This window comes from Rattus rattus, chromosome 5, assembly GCF_011064425.1.
Source record: "Rattus rattus isolate New Zealand chromosome 5, Rrattus_CSIRO_v1, whole genome shotgun sequence".
Taxonomy (NCBI): domain Eukaryota; kingdom Metazoa; phylum Chordata; class Mammalia; order Rodentia; family Muridae; genus Rattus; species Rattus rattus.
The window spans coordinates 46,358,279-46,380,392 of NC_046158.1; the positions used below are offsets into that span (position 1 = coordinate 46,358,279).

The 22,114-nt window shown below is 42.7% G+C and overlaps 1 protein-coding gene across 2 annotated transcripts in view; it reads left to right on the top strand.

Annotated features, from left to right (window-relative positions):
* Window positions 1-22,114, top strand: part of Cers6 (ceramide synthase 6) — a 231,728-nt gene that overhangs the window by 166,670 nt on the left and 42,944 nt on the right. For both annotated transcript variants that reach the window (XM_032903424.1, XM_032903425.1), the window contains exons 5-6: window positions 3,165-3,215; window positions 6,598-6,690. In XM_032903424.1, coding sequence (XP_032759315.1) covers window positions 3,165-3,215; window positions 6,598-6,690 — 144 coding nt within the window. The remainder of the gene's footprint in view (window positions 1-3,164; window positions 3,216-6,597; window positions 6,691-22,114) is intronic.

Genomic DNA, 22,114 nt, shown 5'->3' on the forward strand with positions numbered 1-22,114 from the left:
TTGTTACAGACATACATATGCTTGCTTGTTTGTCTGCTTGTTTGTTTATGAAGACAATCTGATGAGGCAGGCCACTTAGTGTGATTCCTATCTGTATGTGTTCAGAGATGATCCCTTACGAGCGGCACTCGTCCCTGGAGAAGACTGATTGTCCTCTCTGGACAACCATTAATGTCAGGAGATCAGTGTGAGATAGGCCTGTGTCTTCTGCAGAGGGCAGTCAGGTGACAGGACCACTGAAGCCATGGGTCTAGATGCTGACCGTCCAGGGCACACATGGAGAAGCTTCGGTTTTAGAATGAAACATATGCTGAGAAGCTGAGAGAGGAAGAGAAGCCCTGGATGCTGGGTCTCCCTGTGTCTGATGTCCTGCCTGCTACAGGAAAGGATGACCACGTCAAAGAGATCTGTGCTTCTGTCTTGAGGGGCAGATACACTGCGCCCAGGGGCTTGAGAGCGCTATTTCCAGAAAGCTCTTCCAGGCCTGCTACAGGCCTCATGTACTCCTGTCATTTGCATTCAGGACTTGCTGACCTGTCTACTTGAGCAGAGGTGCTGAGGCTGAGGGAAATGTGCCCGTGACATAATGTTCCCCTGGGGATCTTCAGCTAATTGTATAAATGACTTTATCAGAGATAAAAGCAGTAAATAAGATCGTACTGAACTCTAAAGTAGGTTTTATGCTATGCCCACATTTTTAAAACATGCTTATGTATGTATATTTAAAAATAAATCCATTATTTATATCTGTATCACACAGGGGAAAAAAAACAAAAACATGCTATAATTAAAAATGTTGATGCTGATGAGAATTTAGTTGTTTTTATCTCCATTCTTTTCTGTGTTTTCTAATCTCCTTCAATGAACATGTATTGTCTGTACGGTATAAAAATGTAATAACGTGCTAAGGTTTTGTAGCTTCTGTAGTATTTTTATGTAGTCCGTCTCATCTGATCTTCATCTCTGCCCTGTCTTAGTTCATTTTCTAGTTGTTGCAAAGAGAGAGCAAGGCCACTTGTAAAAGAAAGCATTTAGATGGGGGCGTGTTTATAGTTTCAGAGGGTGAGTCCATGACAGTCGTGGAGGGAAGCATAGTGGCAGGCAGGCAGGCAGGCCTGGCGCTGGAGCAATAACTAAGAATTTACTACTACATGGTCCACAAGCTGGAGGCAGAGAGTCTGGGCAGGAGGGACTGAGAGACTGGGTCTAGTGTGAGCTTCTGAGACCTCACATCTGCAGTGGCACACCTTCTCCAACAAAGCCCCACCCACCTCCTTATCCTTCCCAAAAGAGCTTCACCAACTAGGGACCCAGAATCAAATATATGTGCCAATAGGAGCCATTCTTATCCAAACCACCACACACCCCATAGTCAGTCAGCAAACATCAACGGTACAGAAAAGAGAGAAGGAAGTAGGCACAACTTAGACGCCCAGGAAATCAAGGACAGCAAGACTACACAATGTGGATGGTGTTGGGCCAATAGCAAGTGAAAATCAGTCAGAAACAGAACAACTCTGTAAAGAAAGGAAGCAGCAGAAGAAACACAGAGACAGCAGATGTAAGGGAGGAAGGGCCCCTCAGAGTCTGTATAGGACACACCCAGACACCAGATTCTCAGCATCCGCAAAGGAGATGAGTAAGCTTGGAGGGGCAAGCGAAGGGGTGCACTGTGTGTGTGTGTGTGTGTGTGTGTGTGTGTGTGTGTGTGTGTCTGTCTGTCTGTCTGTCTGTCTGTCTGTCTGTCTGTCTGAAGGCAGACCTTAACAAGCAGCAAGCAAGCAGGTGGGTTGTTTTATTTTGTTTCTTGGTTTTTGGGTTTTTGTTTGTTTGTTTGCAGGATTGGGTTTTTAAGGCGAAAAGGGAAGGGGGTGGGGCTGTGCTAGAGTGAGTTTGTAAATCTTGAATGGACACATTAACCAAATAGTAATTTTGATTGTTGAACCTTGGTTTGTTGTTGTTGTTGTTGTTCTTGTTGTTGTTGTTCTTGTTTTGTTGTTGCTTTGTCTCAGGAATGAGTCCATGGCCAAAAGACTGAATGGACCTTGGGGTCTAGCTTTAGGAAGCAACCCTAATGGGTTTTAGCTACGGGAGAAGGGAAAAGGCCAAACCTGGTCAGCTCCACGTGTGCCGTGCTCAGACCTGTGTCTGACACGCCTGTTAGAGAGCCCTTGAGCAGACATTTTAAATTCTACTTCACAAAACAGCCCTTTCTTTCAGCTCAGTTTTATCAGACTCACAGACAGGACACAGCGACCATTTCAGCAGGGGACCACACACTCTCTATTTGATTACAGTTTAGGCAACACTGAGCTACGTGACTAGGAAGGTTTTCCAGACTCAGGGCCTGCATTTACTTACTGAAAAAAGCAGCTGTTGTACTGATTGAGTGAGTTAGTGTGCACGAGTACCACTGCAGTGGGTTAACGCGGAAAGGGCCTAACAGGGATCAGCTGCCAGGAGCTCATTGTCTCCATCCCTGTGTTCCAGAAGTGATGATCGAGGTGAGGAGTCATAAGAACAGTATAGGTATATCACATGTACAGGGATGGGACGTGTACTACCAAGTTGATGGCTAACAGTGGATGAGACATGTATTTGAGGATGTTTTTCTGATGTCATTGGATGGTCCAGCTCTCTGTCTGTCTCAATTCGGATCAATCCATCTCTGGTTGTTATGGTATTTGGGATTCGTGTGGATACTTAGACATTTTTAGCACTGTATTTTTTTTTTTATAAGACAAATAGTTGACCGCATGAAGAATGATTTGTCCTAGAGATGTGGACCACAGGTTGGAAGATGGAAGGTCTACCACAGGGAGTCCTCTGAATCACCCTGCTGAAGCGAAGCATGGTGGTTGAACCCTAGTCAAGCAAGGCATGAGGAAGATGGCTTTATAGATACAGCCTGGGTGTTCCAGGGCAGGCTGTACCCGTCGGTAGCAGTGTTTTTCCGTAACTGAGATGGATGGTTTGCATCTGGCTCTGGAGGCACAGCTGTTGGGGTTGGTACATTGCAGGGATACGGCCGAGTGACAAGCAGAATATGTAAATCTCCAGGTCTAAGAGAGAGCTCAGTTCCAGAGAGGATGCACAGCGTGTTGCCTGTTGTTTTAATAATATTCTAAAGCACGTAAAGTCTATTTCTCTGTTATTTTTTTCAGACCCCTTGGTTGTGGAATACAAGGCACTGCTGGTATAACTACCCTTACCAGGTAAGGAAGCCTTACTTCCGGGGTTTACAGACTGGGAGACATTCCTTTGGTCAACTCGCTGGTGTCAGGCAGGTCACTGACATCTCACCATCATACCTGATTCTTAGTGCCGACCATAACCTGGTGAACAAGACTTTGTGCATTCTTACTGAGGTGCATAATCAAAGTCTGGTCGCTTTAGCAGATGGAATAAACCCAGAAGGTTGTTGGAGAACAAGATGTCGCCACTTGACTGAGTGGCTGGTTCCTGTTTCTCAGTACAGAGGGCAGTCTGAAGGCCTACTGGCAGAACAGGCTTACCCCCATGGCAAATGGGACTGTTCAAGTGTGGAGCTGGCCCTGGCCTGCTGAGTTCTGTTGACTTTGCAGCTTAGAAGTGGCCTCTAAAGACGTGAATTGCAAACCACCTCTCCGAATGCAGGAAAATGTCCTAACGCCATCACACATGGCTGAATTGTTTCAGTAACTAAAACAGGAGGTGGTGGTCTTTGAAATTCAGTCAGAGCCCTGAAAAGGCTCTACCCTTTGCTGTTCTTTTCCATCTCCTTATGAGTTCATTACTTAGCACAAAGTCATCCCTAAATCAACTAATATTGGAATATCAAAGGTGGGACCTGGAATTTTCTAGTTAGTCGGGACATGTCCTGTAAGGGAAGCAAATGGAACTGGGTTTCGTGCCGAGCCCCTTCAGGTGCATTTGGACTTCCTGGGCGCATAAGGCTGGTGAGGAACACATCCTTGGTGCCGTCCCTGTTACCCACAGAGTTGCAATGGGTAGAGGCTGACACTGGGTACTCCTTCAAGGCTAAGGGTGAATTGAAATAGAATTCCACTTTGCATTTGAATCCCTTAATTTATTTAGATTAGGAAAGAATTTACATAAGCAGCAAGATATAGTTAGAGAAAGCTGGGAGCTCCTGAGATAACTGTTAGAGACTGAGGCTTGGCGGACAGAAACCAGCCACTTACCTAACAGGCTGTCTCAGGCCCAACCATACTTTACTATCCATACCTATCTACATTTCTACTTAAAAAAGAGCACCAAAGGCTTCTAGAAACTTCAACTGGACTGTTGGCATGCCAGCCACTACAGTGCCCCACATTTAAAAGGTAAATTCTGCAACATGAAAGACATTTCAACAAATGTCATATAAAATGTAACACTTAACCTTGTTTTTAACTGTAAATGTAGCCTAAAATAACTTCCGAATTCTGCCTGTAGCTGAGAAGTTGCTCGGATTCAGATGAATGCCTAGGACTGTAGCCCAGAATGTAGCTGTGGGCTGTTTTGCCGACAGCACCATAGATTCCACACAGAAAAAAGTCTGAGGGGCTTGGAGATAAGGTTATATTTAAAAGTGAGAAATGCCATTAGGGTGGAAAGAAAGATACCCCACCTGTGTGGATTTGGTCAAGAATGGTCTTCTCCTAGTAAGGCATCATAGCCCAATGTGAGTAATTCAGCACAGCACTCCCCAAATTGAAGATAGACTCATGATCTCTGACAACAGTGGTTTAGCCTTGACAAGTGCCAAATGCTAATAAAAATTAATGACTTACTTTGTGTAGGGGGCATAGGAAATTAAGTAGCATACATGCAAGTATAATACTTTGTATAAGTCATATGTATATAAATACATAGAGCAGATTATAGCCCAGAGTTTAATCTCAAGCCTTCAGTGCACTCTTAAATATTGAACAAGCCTATGAAATATTCATTATGTCATTATATATTACGTAAGTAACAAGATAGATTTTTAGGTGAAAAATAGTAGTGTACTACAATTTTAAACATTCCCTCCTTTATATGACAGTGCCTGTTTGTTACACATGTACGAATTCCATACGGATGTGTATTTTACGGATTAAAGTAAGACAAGGTTATATGCAGTTGACCCTGTACAGCCTGTTACAAGGGGCACGCATACACGAGGCAGGAGAAGTCTAATGCAGAGATCAGGGCCTCAATAGCTCTGAGACCTGGATCTAACCTTTTAACCTGAGTTAATTGATAGCAATTTTCTGTCAGCTATATAATCTAGATGAGAAACGAGAGTAGTAATTTTACAGATTTCAGGATGCTCAGTGAGTCATGGGAGTGTGTTTCACCAACTGCCGAGCGGCTGGTGAGTGCTGATTACTGAGATGCTCTTGCATGAACTCTGCACTACCAAATGTGATCTGACTTGTCCTGTGACCCCTCTGAGGCATTTTCTCAGATGTGGATGCCAGAGGTCAGAAAATTTCATCAATACCAAATTTGACCTTAGCTCCAACCTGGACCATTTTCCCAGACTGCATTGCTGACAGCATTTGCCTAAATACCTTGCTAATGTCTTTCAGTCTTAAAGAGACACATCAGTGTTAGTAGATCTCTTTCAAGGTACCACTGAGCACCAATGCTTCTTTCAGTCAGTGAGTCTTGATGCCTGTACTGAGTGAGTAAAGGCTATCTATCTTGTGATAGCTGTCCATTATGTTGTGATTGGCATATGGCACATATAACATTAATTTCTTTTACAGTATGGAGTGGTGCCTTCTGAATGGTGGTATAAATGTATTTGAAGAGTTTTAGAGTTTTGTTTTTAATTATTTGAGTAAACCAAGACACTTCATGATAGCTCAGTAAAATAACTAAAAGTAGCTTATCAAAGGGTTGTTGCGAAAACTTGAAATTTTACGTAACTTTTTGTGTGTATGAGAAATACACTTCACCCACGCTCCTGTCTCCCTGAGCCTCTGAGGCAGTCAGAACAGGCATTATCTTCCATCCCTGGCCCCGCCATTTTATAAGTGACTTTACTACCAAGCTGTGGAGCTGGGCCTTCCTCTCACACATCCTGGCTGTCTGCTTAGTCAACTATGTTGGCAGCCTTCCTGCCCCTCTGACCTTTAAGTAAATAGTTCAGAATCCTTTGTTCTGAATATAGCATCATATTGAACAATTTCTAAACACACAACTCTATGGAACTCGCACTTCGTTGACCATTCCGGAAAGCATCCCTGCCACCCACTTGTTCTGTGCTTTGAGCTGTCACAACAGCTGTCCTGCGTGTGCTCTAGAACATGTCCCAAGTTGCCTGAGGGATCTTGTAGCTGCTGTGTGTGACAGAACCAGAGATGCTGTTGTTACGCTCAATAATGAATTGAATCCCAAACTGCCATGGTAGCTGATGCTTTCTGGGTTTGAGATGAAGTGGAATTAATGTCCTCTAAGTTGTGGTCTGTAGGCAGCCTGGAGAGTACCATTGTCTACCAGGAAAACAGTGGGATTGCATGTGTTCAGCATAAGCCTGGTTGACCAGTTAGCCGTGAGCTTTTGGCTTTTGGGATACAAATTGGGTTTCCTGTTAAATGTAACTCTTCTCCTTCTTTTCCTCAGCCACTCACTGCTGACCTTCACTACTATTACATCCTGGAGCTGTCGTTTTATTGGTCTTTAATGGTTTCCCAGTTCACAGATATCAAAAGGAAGGTAAGAGTCCTGGTGTTACACGGGCTTGGATTAAGGCGGGTGAAGGTGTCAAAGGCATCCCTGAGCTCTGGGAGCTCTGGTTAGCACCAGTTCCCGCACTGTTACAGGAGTTCTGTCTGTCCGTGCTGCTTTTTATACTCCCCCCACCACATGCACAGCGAGTTCTCCAGTTAACGGAATCTCTGGCTCAGTGGTTCTCAACCTTCCTAATGCTGTGACCTTTAACACAGTTCCTCATGCTGTAGCAACCACCAACCATAAACTGGTTTCACTGCTTCTTTGTAACCGTACTCTTGCTACTGTTAAGAATCATAAATGTTTTTAGAGACTGAGGCTTGCCAAAGGGGTCATGACCCACAGGTTGAAAAACACTCATCTAGCGTCCAACTGCAGCACAGAAACAGTTCTCCTGAGTGAAGTGGGCTCTGCTTTGCCCCTCTGCTCCCCTGGAGTTCCCTGTACTGAGAGACTGTCTGCATAAGCTTCTGAGCATTAGATCTGCTCACTCTGGTCCCATCCTGCTAGCCCCTGGGGGGGATACTGTGTGACTGACCACTTCCTTTCTCTGTCATGCTATATTCTCAATATTCCCATGTCTATTAAAAATCATCTCCTGCCATCCATCTACATGAGAGAAAGTCAGGTTACTACAATTATTTACATTCATTTATTTTGTGCGCATATGTGTGTGGGGTGGGGAGGGTGTGCATGGGGGGGGGCATATGGGTGCAAGTATCTTCAAGGGTAGGACTCTCTCTTTCCAGCAGTAGACATGTGCTTGGCTAGCAAAAAAGGAAGGAAGGAAGGAAGGAAGGAAGGAAGGAAGGAAGGAAGGAAGGAAGAAAGGAGAGGGGGAAAAGTCTCTCCTAACTATATTACGATTTGATCCTAACCTATCTTAAGTATATGGTCCCATCAAGACCAGCTTAGATATATTGGGTGACTCATAAACACCTACACTTGTGGCTCCTTACTTGTCTTACCAAGTATTCTGGAAACAGTTAAAAAGTCTCCAGTGATGATCTTTGGCTGGCTCTCCTCCATCACGTGAAGAGTATTCCTTATGCTGGTAGTCGGACCGTTTAGACTAATGATCTCCTCTGAGCCAGGTTCCATATTAAACTCACTTTATATTTACTTTTCCAGTAGCTCATTTGTCCTGGTAGCCACATAAGTCACACTTACATAGCACAGAGGTGCAGAACATTCTTTCTTTTATATTTTTTTTAACTTGAGAAATTAATGCTGGATGAATCAGTGTGAGTCTCTTAAGGCCATGTGATGTGGGAGTGAATTAGAGTCATGGGTTGCAAAGTGAGGTCTTAAGATTCACTCCGAGAGTAGACGAATTTCACAAGTCCTGCCTTGCCCTGTCATGCTCGTGACATGAGCCTCTTACAGGCTCTTGTAGCATTCCCCTGTTTTATGGAGTCTTCCTTTGCCTGCTGATATTTTGGAGTGCCATCCACAGTTGGCCACATTAACTAAGCAGGGAATGACTGTCTTTTGTTTCTAAAAGCCTAGTCCTAGAAGATGTTCCTATTCCAAAGGTCACTGAGCCCCTCCACTTACTTGAGTTTTCCTATTGTGCATATAATTTGTCTTTTTCGTAAGCAGGTATATTTGGGGACTCTCCCTTGTTGTAAGAGAAATAGGCATCATCGTGACTGCTTTGGTGGGCAGGTTGCTTTAAAACATTGAAGTATACAGCTCTTTATATTTTTTTTAGTATAGTTAAGACGTCAGATAGGGAACACTTAAGAAAAATGATAATTTCACCAGGAAGTCTGTGGAATTGAGCCTAAGCCAGTATATTGTCAATGTTTAAAACTTGGTTTTATGGGTTTTTTTCCACAAAGCTATTACAATGCTTGGCACCTCTATTTTCATTTGATCAGAGTAGTTTTGTATATTCTGACACAGCTGGTTTATTCTGGTTTCTACACAAAATAGGCATTTGGCCACCACCAGACCTGTTTAGTAGCTGGCACAGGTGTTAATATGGAACCGATTCTCTCGCTGCTGTCTGCCATTAGACACTGTAGCTCTAGGCTGCCCTTTTGCCTCTCTGACTGGTCCCATAAGTCTCCAGCAGCTCCCTACCATTCCACTCCCATCAGGAAGATCTGTTCTTCCAGCCATTGGTTATTTATGATATATACTGGCTGCCAGACACTCTCCACTTTCTATGTCTGAAATCATCCTTTCTTCATCTTGGAATGGACCTGTTAAAGCCCTGTGGGCAGTGGAGGCTGAAAGCAGCTTTGGGAAACTGGCTATGTGTGAGGTCCTTAAAAGTAATTAGCAGGACTCAGGTTCCCTTGTTAAATCACAGCAAGCCAAATGGTCATTTCAAACAAAGGCCAGGTCTTAAAAAGGCTAAACGAGAGTTCCTTTCAGTTTATAAATCATTTCTCTACATAGTAATCACATGCCTTTTGTTGTTTTTGTTTATCTTGAGACAGGGAAGTTTTTATTCTGTAGCCCATGTTGGGCTCAGACATGCCGCCTGAGCCTGCCTCCTTGATGCTAAGATTACAGGCTCCAGCCATCACATTCAGATTTAGAGATCAGCGTTTTTACGGAGTCGTTTTATCAATCTTTTAAAAATGATAGGATATTCAAAGATTCATCCTCCTTTTCAACATTATTTTTTCCACCAAAAATCTAGAGATTCAAAACGAGGGGAGAGCCTTCCAATCCCTTCTGTGTTTGAGAAAGAATACAATGATTTGTTCATTTCCAAAGTTGGGACTTAACTGCTCAGTGGGGGACACTGCTATTAAAGGAAGGGCCTGGCGAAAGCCCAGTGGACTTATAATTTAAATACATGCTACAAAAAAGTGTAAGCCTTCCTGAAAATTTTTCCTTACTTTTTTTTTCTTTAGTTTTCTTTCGTTTAAAAAAAAAAATAGTTAAGATACCATCAAAACTATCAGGCATTCTCCCGGTTCCCTCGAGGCTTACCATGTGTTCCAATTCTGTGCTCTGGCCACCTGTTCTCAGTGAGCATTTTTCTGCACATCTACATTTTCCAAGGCAAGCTAATAAATACTCTGTTCCACTCAGAACAGCTTGCTTATGTCTAAACCGCGTGTCCCTTCTAAAGCCGCTGCTGCTGCTTGGCTCAAAGGCCTGGGCCTTCGGCCAATGGGGCCCTGCTCATGTTCAGACAGGCCTCCTTGGAGCAGTTCCAGACCCTGGCTGGTAATATCCGCCTGGTGCTTTCTCTTGTTCTAGAAGGAGCACTACATCTTGTCAAACAGTCTTGACAGAGAGAGATTTAGTGATGAAATATAGCACAAGGATAACTTGGTGACTGGCATGTCTGGTTCCCTTGTAACTTTTGGTGGAAACTTACTTGTGTCCACTACTGTGGGGCTTTAGCTCTCTTACAGAGCCTACCCATGTCCCAGACCTTTCCTATAGAGTAAAAGGAAATGCATCCTTTAATTCCCTGTAAGGACCCAGTGTGCCCTAGATTGAATTGGAAGTAATATACACTAAATTAACACCATGTTCAGTGGATAAAAATGAGTAACACCTGGCACATAGTAATCAAAATTTAACCAAATCTAAGCCGAGAACTAAAACTAAACTAGTGTTCACAGATTTACATATTTCTGATCAATCAAAATCAACATGGTAATCATAAAAAGAGAGTAAGCAAATGTGAGTACGTCTTCCCTTTTCCCAAAGAAGAACATTTGAAAAGCAGCTACCATTAATTCACGAGGGGGGACCCATTTTAGCATAATAAGAGATCCCTTAAATTCACCACCATGAGAAAGTATCGAGACCCCTTCCCTGTCCAGCACAGTCCCCAGTGTGACCTTGAAGAGAAGGTTACTTTGCCTTTCTGTGTCTTTCTTGGTTTTCTGAGCTAAGAAAGGAGGTCTCAGAACCTGTCCCAAGCATAAATAAGCAGTACAGAAACTGGACTGATTCCTAGTGCACCAGCAAGGCAGGGTTCACTTTCTTACCTCTAATAGGATGAATGCTGCTAGAGCTCACATGAACAAATCCTCCTGGAAATTCTTTGTCACCAGGGTCAGAGCCTGTGCCATGCTAGCACCAATGGGACAAACTTGGCCACCTGTCTTCAATAAGCCAGTTACAGAGACGCATAGATAGTGAGAAGCAGGCTGCCAGGGAGATGGCTCAGCTGCTAAAATACTTGTTGCAAAAATATGAAGAGCTCAGTTTGGATCCCCAGCATCTGTGTAAAAGCTGGGCTTGACAGTAGAAGGAAATCTGTTTATGTGGCCATGAAGAAATCTAGTGACAACACACATACACACTCACATAGATACACAGACACACAAACTTACACACACACACACTATACATACACAAACTCACATACACCACACACACACACATACACTATACACACACAAACTCACATATACCACACACACACACACACACACACACACACACAAACTCACATACACCATACACACACACACACACACACACACACACACACACACACACACCAGTCTATCTTTAGGGTCCTAGCACGAGGTTTAGTTTAAACAGAGGACCACAAATATTGATAGCTAAACAATTCTGGTCAAGGTACGCTCTACACCTCGATCCACCATCGCCTCAGCTCATCTCTCCTTCAACTGTGTGAAATCTCTTTCTGGGAGACTAGTCTCTCCTCTGCCGGCACCAGGCTTCAGCCTTCTCCTTCTGGCAGCATGAGATTCCTGGACATTTCGATTTTAGGGACCATTGTTTCAATAGTCTCAGCAGCCGAAGTAAGTGGCATTTGTTTTCTGAACATCTTCACGTCTGCCGGATTGAGCATTACCTCTTCAGTGCTTTTGAGGAATGTAAAGGTGTCCTGAGACCCCGGTGTGTGAGCATTGTCTTTCATAAGAGTGACTTGAGTGACATCAAAGTCAGATTGTATCAAGTGTCCCTCTTCTTTCTTGAAAGGCTAAGCTCTCACTGGGTGACATCCATCGATGCTCGGATGGGTGGAAAATGATAAGCATCTCTCATTGGTGCTGCTCCCTGGTACTGCGCCTCTCACCCTCTTCCTCAGGCACTTGACAGCCTGAGGTTTCTACTTAGGAATGTAGTCATGATCCAAGCCTACACCCCATTTCTGACACACACACACACACACACACACACACACAGAGAGAGAGAGAGAGAGAGAGAGAGAGAGAGAGAGAGAGAGAGAGAGAGAGACTTCGTGATATGAAGAAGAAAACATGACTCATTTGAATAAGTTATTCTCTGACTTCAACAGCCAAAAAGCATCTGAACTCGTAGCTGCTTTCATGGTAATGGGAAAACAATACAGCCCTGTAATCTGCAAAAGAATTATTTTACAGGATAAATTTGTGAGATTTTTGGCTTTTTTCTACCAACTCAACATCTGCATGCCTTTTTTAATATTCTAGCCTTCCCCCCGACTTTTTCTGGTCTCTGCTCCCACAGTTCCTTATTGCATTCCTCCTCCCCCTTGCCCTTGAGAGGGTGCACCCCACACATACCACCAGGACTATTCCTTCCCTGAGTCCTCAAGTCTCTTGAGGATTAAGTGCATCTTCTCTCTCTGAGGCCTGACCAGGTAGTCCTCTATTATATCTGTGCCAAGGGCCTTGGACCAGGTCCTGTATGCTGCCTGGTTGGGGACTCAGTCTCTGGGAGCTCCCTGGAGTCTAGGTCTATTGGTCTTCCTATGTGGTCACCCTCCTCTTCAGCTTCTTCAATCCTTCCCCTATTTCAACCATAGGGTTCACCAACTTCAGTCCAATGGTTTGGGTGTAAGTATCTGCGCCTGTCTCAGCCAGCTGCCGATAGAGCTTCTCAGAGGACAGCCATGCCAGGCCCCCATCTGTAAGCACACCATAGCATCAGTAACAGTGTCAGGTCTTGATGCCCACTGATGGATCCCAAGTTGGGCCTGCCATTGGACCACCTTTCCTTCAGTGCTTCTTCATTTTTGTCCCTGCAGTTCTTTTTTTTTTTTTTTTCCTGCAGTTCTTTTAGACAGGAACAATTCTGGATCAGAAATTTTGACTGTGGGTTAGTAACCCCGTCTCTCTGCTTGAGGCCCTGTCTATCTACTGGAGGTGGACTTTTAAGCTCCCTCTCCACTGTTAGGCACTTTTGCTAAGGTCACACCATTGAGTCCTGAGAGTCTCTCACCTCCCAGATCTCTGGTACTTTCTACAGGGTTCCCCCACCTCCCACCCCTGAAGCTGCATATTTCCATTCCCCTGACCCCTTGAGCTTCTCTCCTGCCCCCCAATACATGATCCTGTTCCCCTTCTCCTCCTCCCCTCTCGTACCCAGATCCCTCCCTCCCTCTGCCTCCCATGGTTGTTTTCTTCCCCCTTCTAAGTGGAATAGAAGCATCCTCTCTTGGGCCTTTCTGCTTGTCATACTTCTTACAGTCTGTAGGTTGTATCCTAGGGATTCAGTACTGTTTGGTTAATATCCACTTATCAGTGAGTACATATCATTTATGTCCTTTTAGGTCTGAATTACTTCACTCAGGATGATACTTTCTAGTTCCATCCATTTGCCTACAGAATTCATGATGTCCTCATTTTTAATAGCTGAGTAGTACTCCATTGTGTACATGTACCACATTTTCTGTATCCCTTCTTCTGTGGAAGGATATCTGGGTTGTTTCCAGCTTCTGGCTATTATAAATAAGGCAGCTATGAACATGTTGGAGCATCTTTTGGGTATATGCCCAGGAGTGGTGTAGCTGGGTCCTCAGGTAGCAATTTTCTGAGGAACCTCCAGACTGATTTCCAGAGTGGTTGTACCAGCTCGCAATCCCACCAACAATGGAGGAGTGTTCCTCTTTCTCCACACACTCACCAGCATCTGTTGTCACTTAAATTTTTCATCTTAGCCATTCTGATTGGTATAAGATAGAATCTCAGGGTTGTTTTGCTTAATATTTCTCTGATAACTAAGGACTTTGAACATTTTTAAGTGTTTCTCAGCCATTTGAGATTCTTCTGTTGTAAAATCTCTGTTTAGCTCTGTACCCCATTTTTATTGGTTTATTTGGTTTTTTTGGAGGTTAACTTCTTGAATTCTTTATATATTTTGGATATTTTGGATAATAGCCCTCTATGAGATATAGGGTTAAGGAAGTTTGTTTGCTTGTTTGTATTTCCCAATTTGTAGGCTGCCCTTTTGTCCTATTGACAGTGTACTTTACAGAAGCCTTTTAGTTTCATAAGGTCCCATTTATCAATTGTTGATCCTAGAGCCTGAGCCATTGGTGTTCTGTTCAACTAATTCCCCCGTGCCAATGAGTTTGAGGCTCTTTCACACTTTCTTTTCTGTTAGAATCAGTGTATATGGTTTTATGTTGAGGTCCTTGATCCACATGGGTTTGAGCCTTGTTGTGCAAGGTGATAAATACAGATCTGTTTTCATTCATCTATGTACACAAGCCAGTTAGTCTAGGACCATTCATTTATTGAAGATGCTTTCTCTTTTCCACTGTATGTTTTTGGCTTCTTTATCAAAGATCCAGTGTCTATAAGTGTGGGGATTTATTCCTGGATCTTCTCTTCTATTGATTGACCTGTCTGCCTCTTTATCAATACCATGCAGTTTTTATCACTGTTGCTCTGTAGTATAGTTTGAGGTCAGGGATGATCATTCCCCCAGAAGTTTTTTGATTATCCTGGGTTTTTTGTTTTTCCATATGAAATTGAGAATTGCTCATTCCTTGTCTGTGAAGAATTGTGTTGGAATTTTGATGAGAATTTCATTGAATCTGTAGATTGCTTTTGTATTTTGTAGAAGGCTTTTCAGCATGTAATTAGATGATTATGTGACTTCTTTTCTTAAGGTTGTTTATAATAGTGTATTACATTGATAGATTTTCGTATATTGAACTCTCTCTGCATTCCTGGAATTAAGCCTCCCTGATCTTGGTGAATGATTGTTTGGTATGTTCTTGGATTTGGTTTGGGAGATTTTATTGAGTATTTTTGCATCGATATTCATAACTGAAATTTTCCTGAAGTCCTCTCTCTTTCTCTGTTCAGTCTTTGTGTGGTTTATGTATCAGAGTAACTGTGGCTTCATAGAAGAATTGGTAGTGTTCCTTCTGTTTCTATTTTGTGGAATAGTTTGAAGGGTACTGGTATTAGCTCTTCTTTGAAGGTCCGGTAGGATCCTCTGACAGTAGACTTTGTGTGTGTGTGTGGGGGGGTGTGTTGATGATTATTTTTATTTCCTCAGGGGTCATAGGACTGTTTAGATAGTTTACTTGATTTTGATTTAACTTTGGTATGTGGAATCTGTCTAGAAAATCATTCATTTCATCTAGATTTTCCAGTTTTGTTGAGTATAGGCTTTTGTAGTAGGTTTTGGTGATTTTTTGAATTTCCTCAGTTTCTGTTATTATGTCTTCCTTTTCATTTCTGATTTATTAATTTGGATACTGTCTCTGTGCCTTTTAGTTAATTTGGCTAAGGGTTTATCTATCTTGTTGATTTTCTCAAAGAACCAGCTCTTGTTTTTGCTTATTCTTTGTTTCCAACTGGTCGATTTCAGCCCTGAGTTTGACGATTTCCTGCCCTCTACTCCTCTTGGGTACGTTTGCTTTTTCTGTTCTAGAGCCTTGAGGTGTGTTGCTTGTATGGGATCTCTCCGGTTTCTTTATGAAAGCACTTAGTGCTATGAATTTTCCTCTTAAGACTGCTTTCATTGTGTCTCATAAGTTTGAGTATGTTGTGCCTTCATTTTTGTTGAATTCTAAAAAGTCTTTAATTTTTTTCTTTATTTCTTCTCTGACCAAGTTATCATTGATCAGAAAATTGTTCAGCTTCCATGTGTATGTGGACTTTCTGTTGTTTTTGTTGTTATTGAAGTTCAACCTTAGTCCATGGTGATCTGATAGAATGCATGGGATAATTTCAGTCTTCCTGTATTGTTGAGTCTTGTTTTGTGTCCAATTATATGGTCAATTTTGGAGAAAGTTCCATGAGAAGAAGGTATATTCTTTTGTTTTGAGGTGAAATGTTCTATAGATATCTGTTAAATCCATTTGCTTCATAACTTCTGTTAGTTTCACTGTATCTCTATTTAGTTTCTGTTCCAATGGCCTGTCTATTGGTAAGAATGGGGGTTTGCAGCCTCCCACTATTAATGTGTGAGGTTCAATGTTTTGAAGTTCAGTAAAGTTTGTTTTACAAATGTGGGTGCCCTTGCATTTGGGGCATAGATGTTCAAAATTGAAACTTTCTTGTGGTGGATTTTTCCTTTGATGAATATGAAGTGTCCTTCCCTATCTTATTCGATAACTTTTGGTTGAAAGTTTATTTTATCAGATATTAGAATGGCAACTCTAGCTTGTTTCTTGGGGCCATTTGCTTGGGTGACCTTTTTCCAGCCTTTTACTCTGAGGTAGTGTTGGTCTTTGTTATTGAGGTGTGTTTTTTGTATGCAGCAAAATGTTGGATCAGTCTGTTAGTTTATGCCTTTTTAGAGGTGAATTGAATCCATTAATATGGAGAGATATTAAAGACAAATGATTGTTCGTTCCTGTTACTTTCGTTGCTAGAAGTAGTATTTTATGTGTGTGAGTGATTCTCTTTTGGGTTTGATGTGAAATGTTTAATTTCTTGTGTTTTCTTGCATATAGTTACCCTCCTTGTGTTGGAGATTTCCTTCTAGTATCCTGTGTAGGGCTGGATTAGTAGAAAGATATTGTTTAAATTTGCTCCTTTCATGGAATATCTTGGTTTCTCCATCTATGATGATTGAGAGTTTTGCTGGGTATAGTATCCTAGACTGGCATTTGTATTCTCTTAGGGTTTAGATGACATCTGTCCATGATTTTCTAGACAGCCTCCTTGGAGGCAGGTAGAGCTTTGTGACCTGGGTTAGAGCCAGTCTCCTGGAAGACAGGCAGTGCTGTCCACCTGTGTTTCTGGTTAGAGCAGGCTTCATGTTTTCTGGTTACTGTGGACCTCCTAGGAGGCAGACATGCTGTAGGGTATGGGAGGGTATTGGGCTCGCTGATCTGCCCTGGGTGGGAAAGCAGCTCTACATGCCTTTTTAAAGATGAAGCTTTTCTTTTTGGTCTTTGTCAGATGTCAAGCCACTGGAAAGACTCATCTGCATAGGTACAGGAAGGTGACAAGAACTTATGTGTTGCTATATTTCACAAGGACCCACACCTCTGGACCCAAGCAGTGCTATTCATCCATGATTATATTTCCTAAGTTCTACGGCCTCAACTAGAGGTCTGCCTCTGGGAGGGGGTGATATCTTCCATTCCTTAGGATATTCTCTTCAATGGGGAAGTTTTTATTTGGTCTTCTGGGGGAATTCCTCTCAAGTTATTCTAGAGAGCCTAGAAAAATCTCCACTTGGCCCATTGTAGCTCTAACTATCCTTCTGGAACCATGACCGCCTTCAGCCCCATCTTTATAAATACCAACAAGTGTGTGCGTGAGGTTCTGACCTCCATGGAAGCACCGTGCCTCTCACCCAAGGCCATTCTTTGCAAGGGCTCTCACAATGCCCTTGTCATCTCCCAGGGCCAGTTCTTGTTCTGTTTGTCCCTCATCTGATGGGTTCTCTTAACCATCCCCACTGCCTCTTATATTTGTCCCTAAGAAGCTATGGGTAGGATATTCACTAACCTGAACTCCAGACTGCACAGAACTGGCTTTAGATCTGGCTCTCCCCATTATCACAATGTGACTTTGGAGAGCTTGGTATCTGGGTTCCTCAGCTCTGAAAAGAGAGCTCTGAGTAGTTTTGCCTTACGCAGCTGCCATCAGGAAGAAATCACAGCCTCGGAGCCTCTGCACATGGAAATTAGTAGGCAAATTAGAAGGTACTTAGGCGCTTACTAGGTAGTCAGTGCAAAAGTGGGGTTTAGAAAGAGGAGAAACACAGACTGTCTACCCCAGAGGAAAGAGGCGCTTTGGGTAAATGCCTCAGCTAGAGTTCAGGGTGTAAAGGCAGGCACTGGGAGGGCTGAAGGAAGAGGAGTAAGAAAACATAGTTGCTAACTGTTAGAGCTCCCCTGAACTCTGCCCAACAGCTTACAGCACCATCCTCAACTGTTTAACCTGGAGAAGATGTTCTCCACCCTCTCTGTGAAGCACAAAATTGAGTCTCTGATTGCTCATTGTCATTTGGGCCTCAAGAGCTTGGCAGTACATATAAAGATGCTGGCTAGAATCCCATCAAGTAGCTCTGATTTTTGTTGAGCACAAGCTGCCCCCTACTGATGGTGTTGGATGCTTTCAGGTTAGATGGGCTTTAGTGACTGAGCTCCTATGGTGGGGTTTCTCCCTAGGGACCTCTGCAGAACATGGAGGAGATTCATCTGTGAACTAATGGAGTTCTTCAGGCTTACAAAAACTACATTCTTAATACATTAAAAGTGACTTTTTCTCATTAAAATTCATGCAAACTAATATGGCCAGTTCAAGGGTAAGAACCAGGTAGTTGCATGTTGACAACTTGTGAGAAAAGTGGCATATGTGTGTTCGATTAAACACACTGATGTCATTTACAATCAGAGTAGGTTTGGGAACTTGCTTGGATGAAGTGAGGTGGGAGATTGAAGACTAGCCCAGGGCACTGCTAATTTAGCACCATGTTCTGGCTACCCCCACCAGAAGCGATTGGTAACTATCACACTGTTTCTGTTGCGCAAATAACATTTTATTGTGCTCCTTTCAAATGTAATAAAAAATCAATTAAAGATTAAATATTAACTAATTCACAGTAGACAAGATTATGAGTTCTCAATCTTGAAAGGGCACCATAAATGTTGTCCAGGAGAAAGATCGGGTGAACAGTGCTTACACAGCAATTCCCTGCTTCATTTATATCTGTTTTCAGAAGCCATAAAATAATGGTGCTTCTAGCAACAGAGATAATACTGGTCAATCTGGACACACAGCCCCGGCTTTTAGAAGCTAGAGAAGCTATTGCCAACCCTTCAATTAGCTAGAAGTTTGTAGTTATTATAATCGATCATGAGATTTTTGATGAGGGTACCTTTTAAAACTCCTTATGGTTTATATGAATTTCAAGAACAATATTAAATTGGTTTAGATTGTTTCAGAATAGCTGTGAAAATTAATCTCTTAACATATTCTTTGCCAGAAGAAAGTAAGGCAGGGACCATGCATCTACTACGTTGTATAACTGAGTTTCTCACATGACATCCTTTGGTATGATTCTAAAACAAGGGTCTTCAAATTTTTCTGTAAGGACCTGGTAGTGTTGTAGAGTTGTGGGTGCTCTCTGTTGCAGTTTTTCAACTGTGTTACTTGAGCAAGAAAGTCACCTAAGACAGAAAGGAAACAAAGTGGGTACAGGAGTGTTTCAATAAAACTTTATTTATAAGCACAGTTATGGCAGTTTCTCTATCTCTGCTTTGAAGTGGAATAACTTGTAAGCCTTGAAGGAAAGGAAGAGGAGGAGGAAGAGCAGGGAGAGGAAGGAAGAAGAGAGGGAAACAGAGGTAGGAGAGAAATCATAAGATGATGTCAATTAGTTGCAACTCTGCTGTTGTCCTGTTTCCTGGAGCCTTTGAAATCTGTAAGTGCCTAATGTCTATTCTTTGAGCAAAATTACAAGTTATTAATTGTATGTATTAGCTTTATTAAATTCAAGACAGCTAATACATTTTCTTTGCATCTGAACAAAGACTTTTCCACTGTCTTGGTTTTTAGAATTATTTATGATCTTCGCTGTCTGTGAATGTCTGTCCCAGCCCTCAATTAGAACCTCAGAAGCCTTATGCCTTTTATGAGGTAGCTTAATAATTTTTTATTCAATTAATCCCAGATGAAGATTTAAGGAAAAATTTCTTGCACACAGAGTGTGTGGGTGTGATGTAGCTTTTTATGGTTGTCTTAATAAAGGCAGGTACTTTGAGATGAATTTGTGGTCCCTTTACAAGGTAGAAGGTATCCTTTCAAAGACTCTAACAGAGCAAACATGGAGATTCTGTGTTATCTAGAATCTGGCATGTGAGTCTTGGTGAGTGATTATCTCTTCGGCTTGGTTGTGCTAATACTTTGTTGTGTATAAAATTCCCGTCGAGAAGAAGTAAAGGTGCTGGTTCTTTTTCGTTTTGTTTTGTTTTTAACAGTTGGGGACTCAGCCTTATTAAGTTTTGCCATTAAAATGGATGGCTTATCCTTGAGTTCTTTCATTTCTGAGTTTTTCTACTGGAATTTGGGTCAAAACCACATCGGTTCCTTTTTTCTTGTTCTGATAACATATGAGGGACCATAACAAGGTAAGATGGTGGAGGCTCTGGGAAATGTTGGGGAACACAGAGGGAGCTCTAGAAGCTGAGCGATTCTGTCAAGAGGTAAAGTGACGTTGCAGGTGGTTTAGGTCATTCCTGAGGAAAGGGGTGCTTCTGGCCCTTGGAACGAAGCACTAACCTGAAGGCCGATAATGGAGGCCATGCCCTTATGTGATTCCTCCTGCAGAAGATGCTTTGGAAAACATCGTCAACCTAAATAAAGCCTAATATTCTGTGAGCCAGGCTTGTGTCTACACACACACACACTATCATTTCTGGCAGTAATCAATGGGAGAATGGAAATTTTCCTCCCTGTCCTGATAAAATCCAAATGGACAGTTTTTAAAACACAGTTATTTGGATCAAATTCAGTGCCTGCTCAAAGAAGCGTGTGGTGATGACAGGATGTGAGTAGCAGGTATGAGGACTGCACGGCTTTTAGAGAAGTATTTGTCTGTGCCTAAGACCTTCCAAAGCCTACGTGTAAAGCAAGGCCGTTGTCCCGCCTCTCCCCTTTGTGTAGGTTTGAATGTAATGGAAATTGATCCTCTGCTATGGCTGCAACTGTGAGCACCGGCAGAGATAGATAAAACGAACTTTTTTTTTGTCCCTAGAACAAGGGGTTTACAGTCAAAGCTCATCTTCACAAAGCAAATTTTGTCTGAGAAACAAGGCTTTTATTTTTGAAAGTTCCTCGTTATTCTGACAGGCACTGTTGACATTTCTATCAGATCCAAATTAGCAAATTTAATTGGGAAGTGGCCCTAATCTTCCCTAAGTGCTTTAACAACTTACATTTATTCGTTTTAAAAATTAATAGAGAAAACCTTTTGTTCTCTCTCTTTCAGTAAGCTGAGGGCAGCTGAACGCTAGGGAGGGTGGGAGTACCTAACCCAACTATTGTCAGGTACTCAGCTACTTGGGTGTCGAAAGCTGCCGATTAGGCATAGGCTGCATAAACTCTCTGAGCTCCTGAGCTGTGCGTTTTGATTTAGTCCCGTGTAAGAATCGGTGTGACAGAGCAGTTGATGGGTTAGGGCTACTTCAGCTCAGCTGTTGTTTTGAAGTGCTGTGTGTGGTAAAACACCATTCTCCAGGTCATGGGGAACAGAATTCATCTTTCATTGGAAAGCAGCAGCAGAGCAGTTTGTATCGTCTGCCAGAGGCCTCTTGGCATCATCTGCCTCTAATAACCTAAGAAAGCCCTGGGTAGTGTAAAGAATCGTTAGTATTTCAGTAGCTTCGAGAGCAGCTATGTTGCGCCTGCGTGCAGTTCCTTGCACAGCTCAGTGTGGTCATCATTTCTTGTCTGTCTGTGAGCTAAGAAATAACATAAAGCCTCACTGTGTCTGAGGAAGGGTTAGCAGGTGGTGTGAATCTGTTCTGTTGCGGGCTGAAGCGTTAACGGAGGCGAGACAGATTGTTTTCCTGCCGCTGGCGGCCGCCATCAGTGCTGTACCACTTGTTTAGAGACTGAATCAGTTGAAAGGTACATCGTCGTGTTTTTGTTATTAACTATCTAACCTCTTTGATGGAGCTGGCATATGGTTTAGCGCTCAGAGGTTGACCTCTAGGGGAGGTTATCGATGCCAGGCACCTTCCTAGGAACCAAAGCGACCCTTGAGCATCTTCACCAAAGTTGACCACAAAGCTTGTAAGAGTATTAGAGGTGTTGAGGGTGACTTTTCCAAATGCAAAGCACAGTGACACCAACAGCTCTTGACCTGTTGTTAACTAGAGGGGAGCTGGGGGCATTTGATGGGTTGATGGATGCTTTTGCCGGCATACGCCTGAATGGGTATACATTCTTAAATTCTCTGTGAGTTAGACAGGTAAAGACTTCAGGGGTCAGTCACTGGAGCCACTAAGCTGAGAGTTATAGAACGGACAGCTAACAAAAGATCTAATCCAGCATCTTAATTGTAAAATGAGGAAGTCGATGCCTTGGCCAGAAATTGCAAAGCATTGAGTTGGCACCTGCATTTCAAGTTGCCTCTCAGGTAGCGTGCGTGTTGTAATTAAACTAAGAGTCAGACAGTCTTAAGGAGTCATCGTGTTGTGAGTTCCTGGTCATAACTTTTGCTGAACTTTCATGTTAAAATAGAAACTCATTTAACTGAGCGTGGGCAT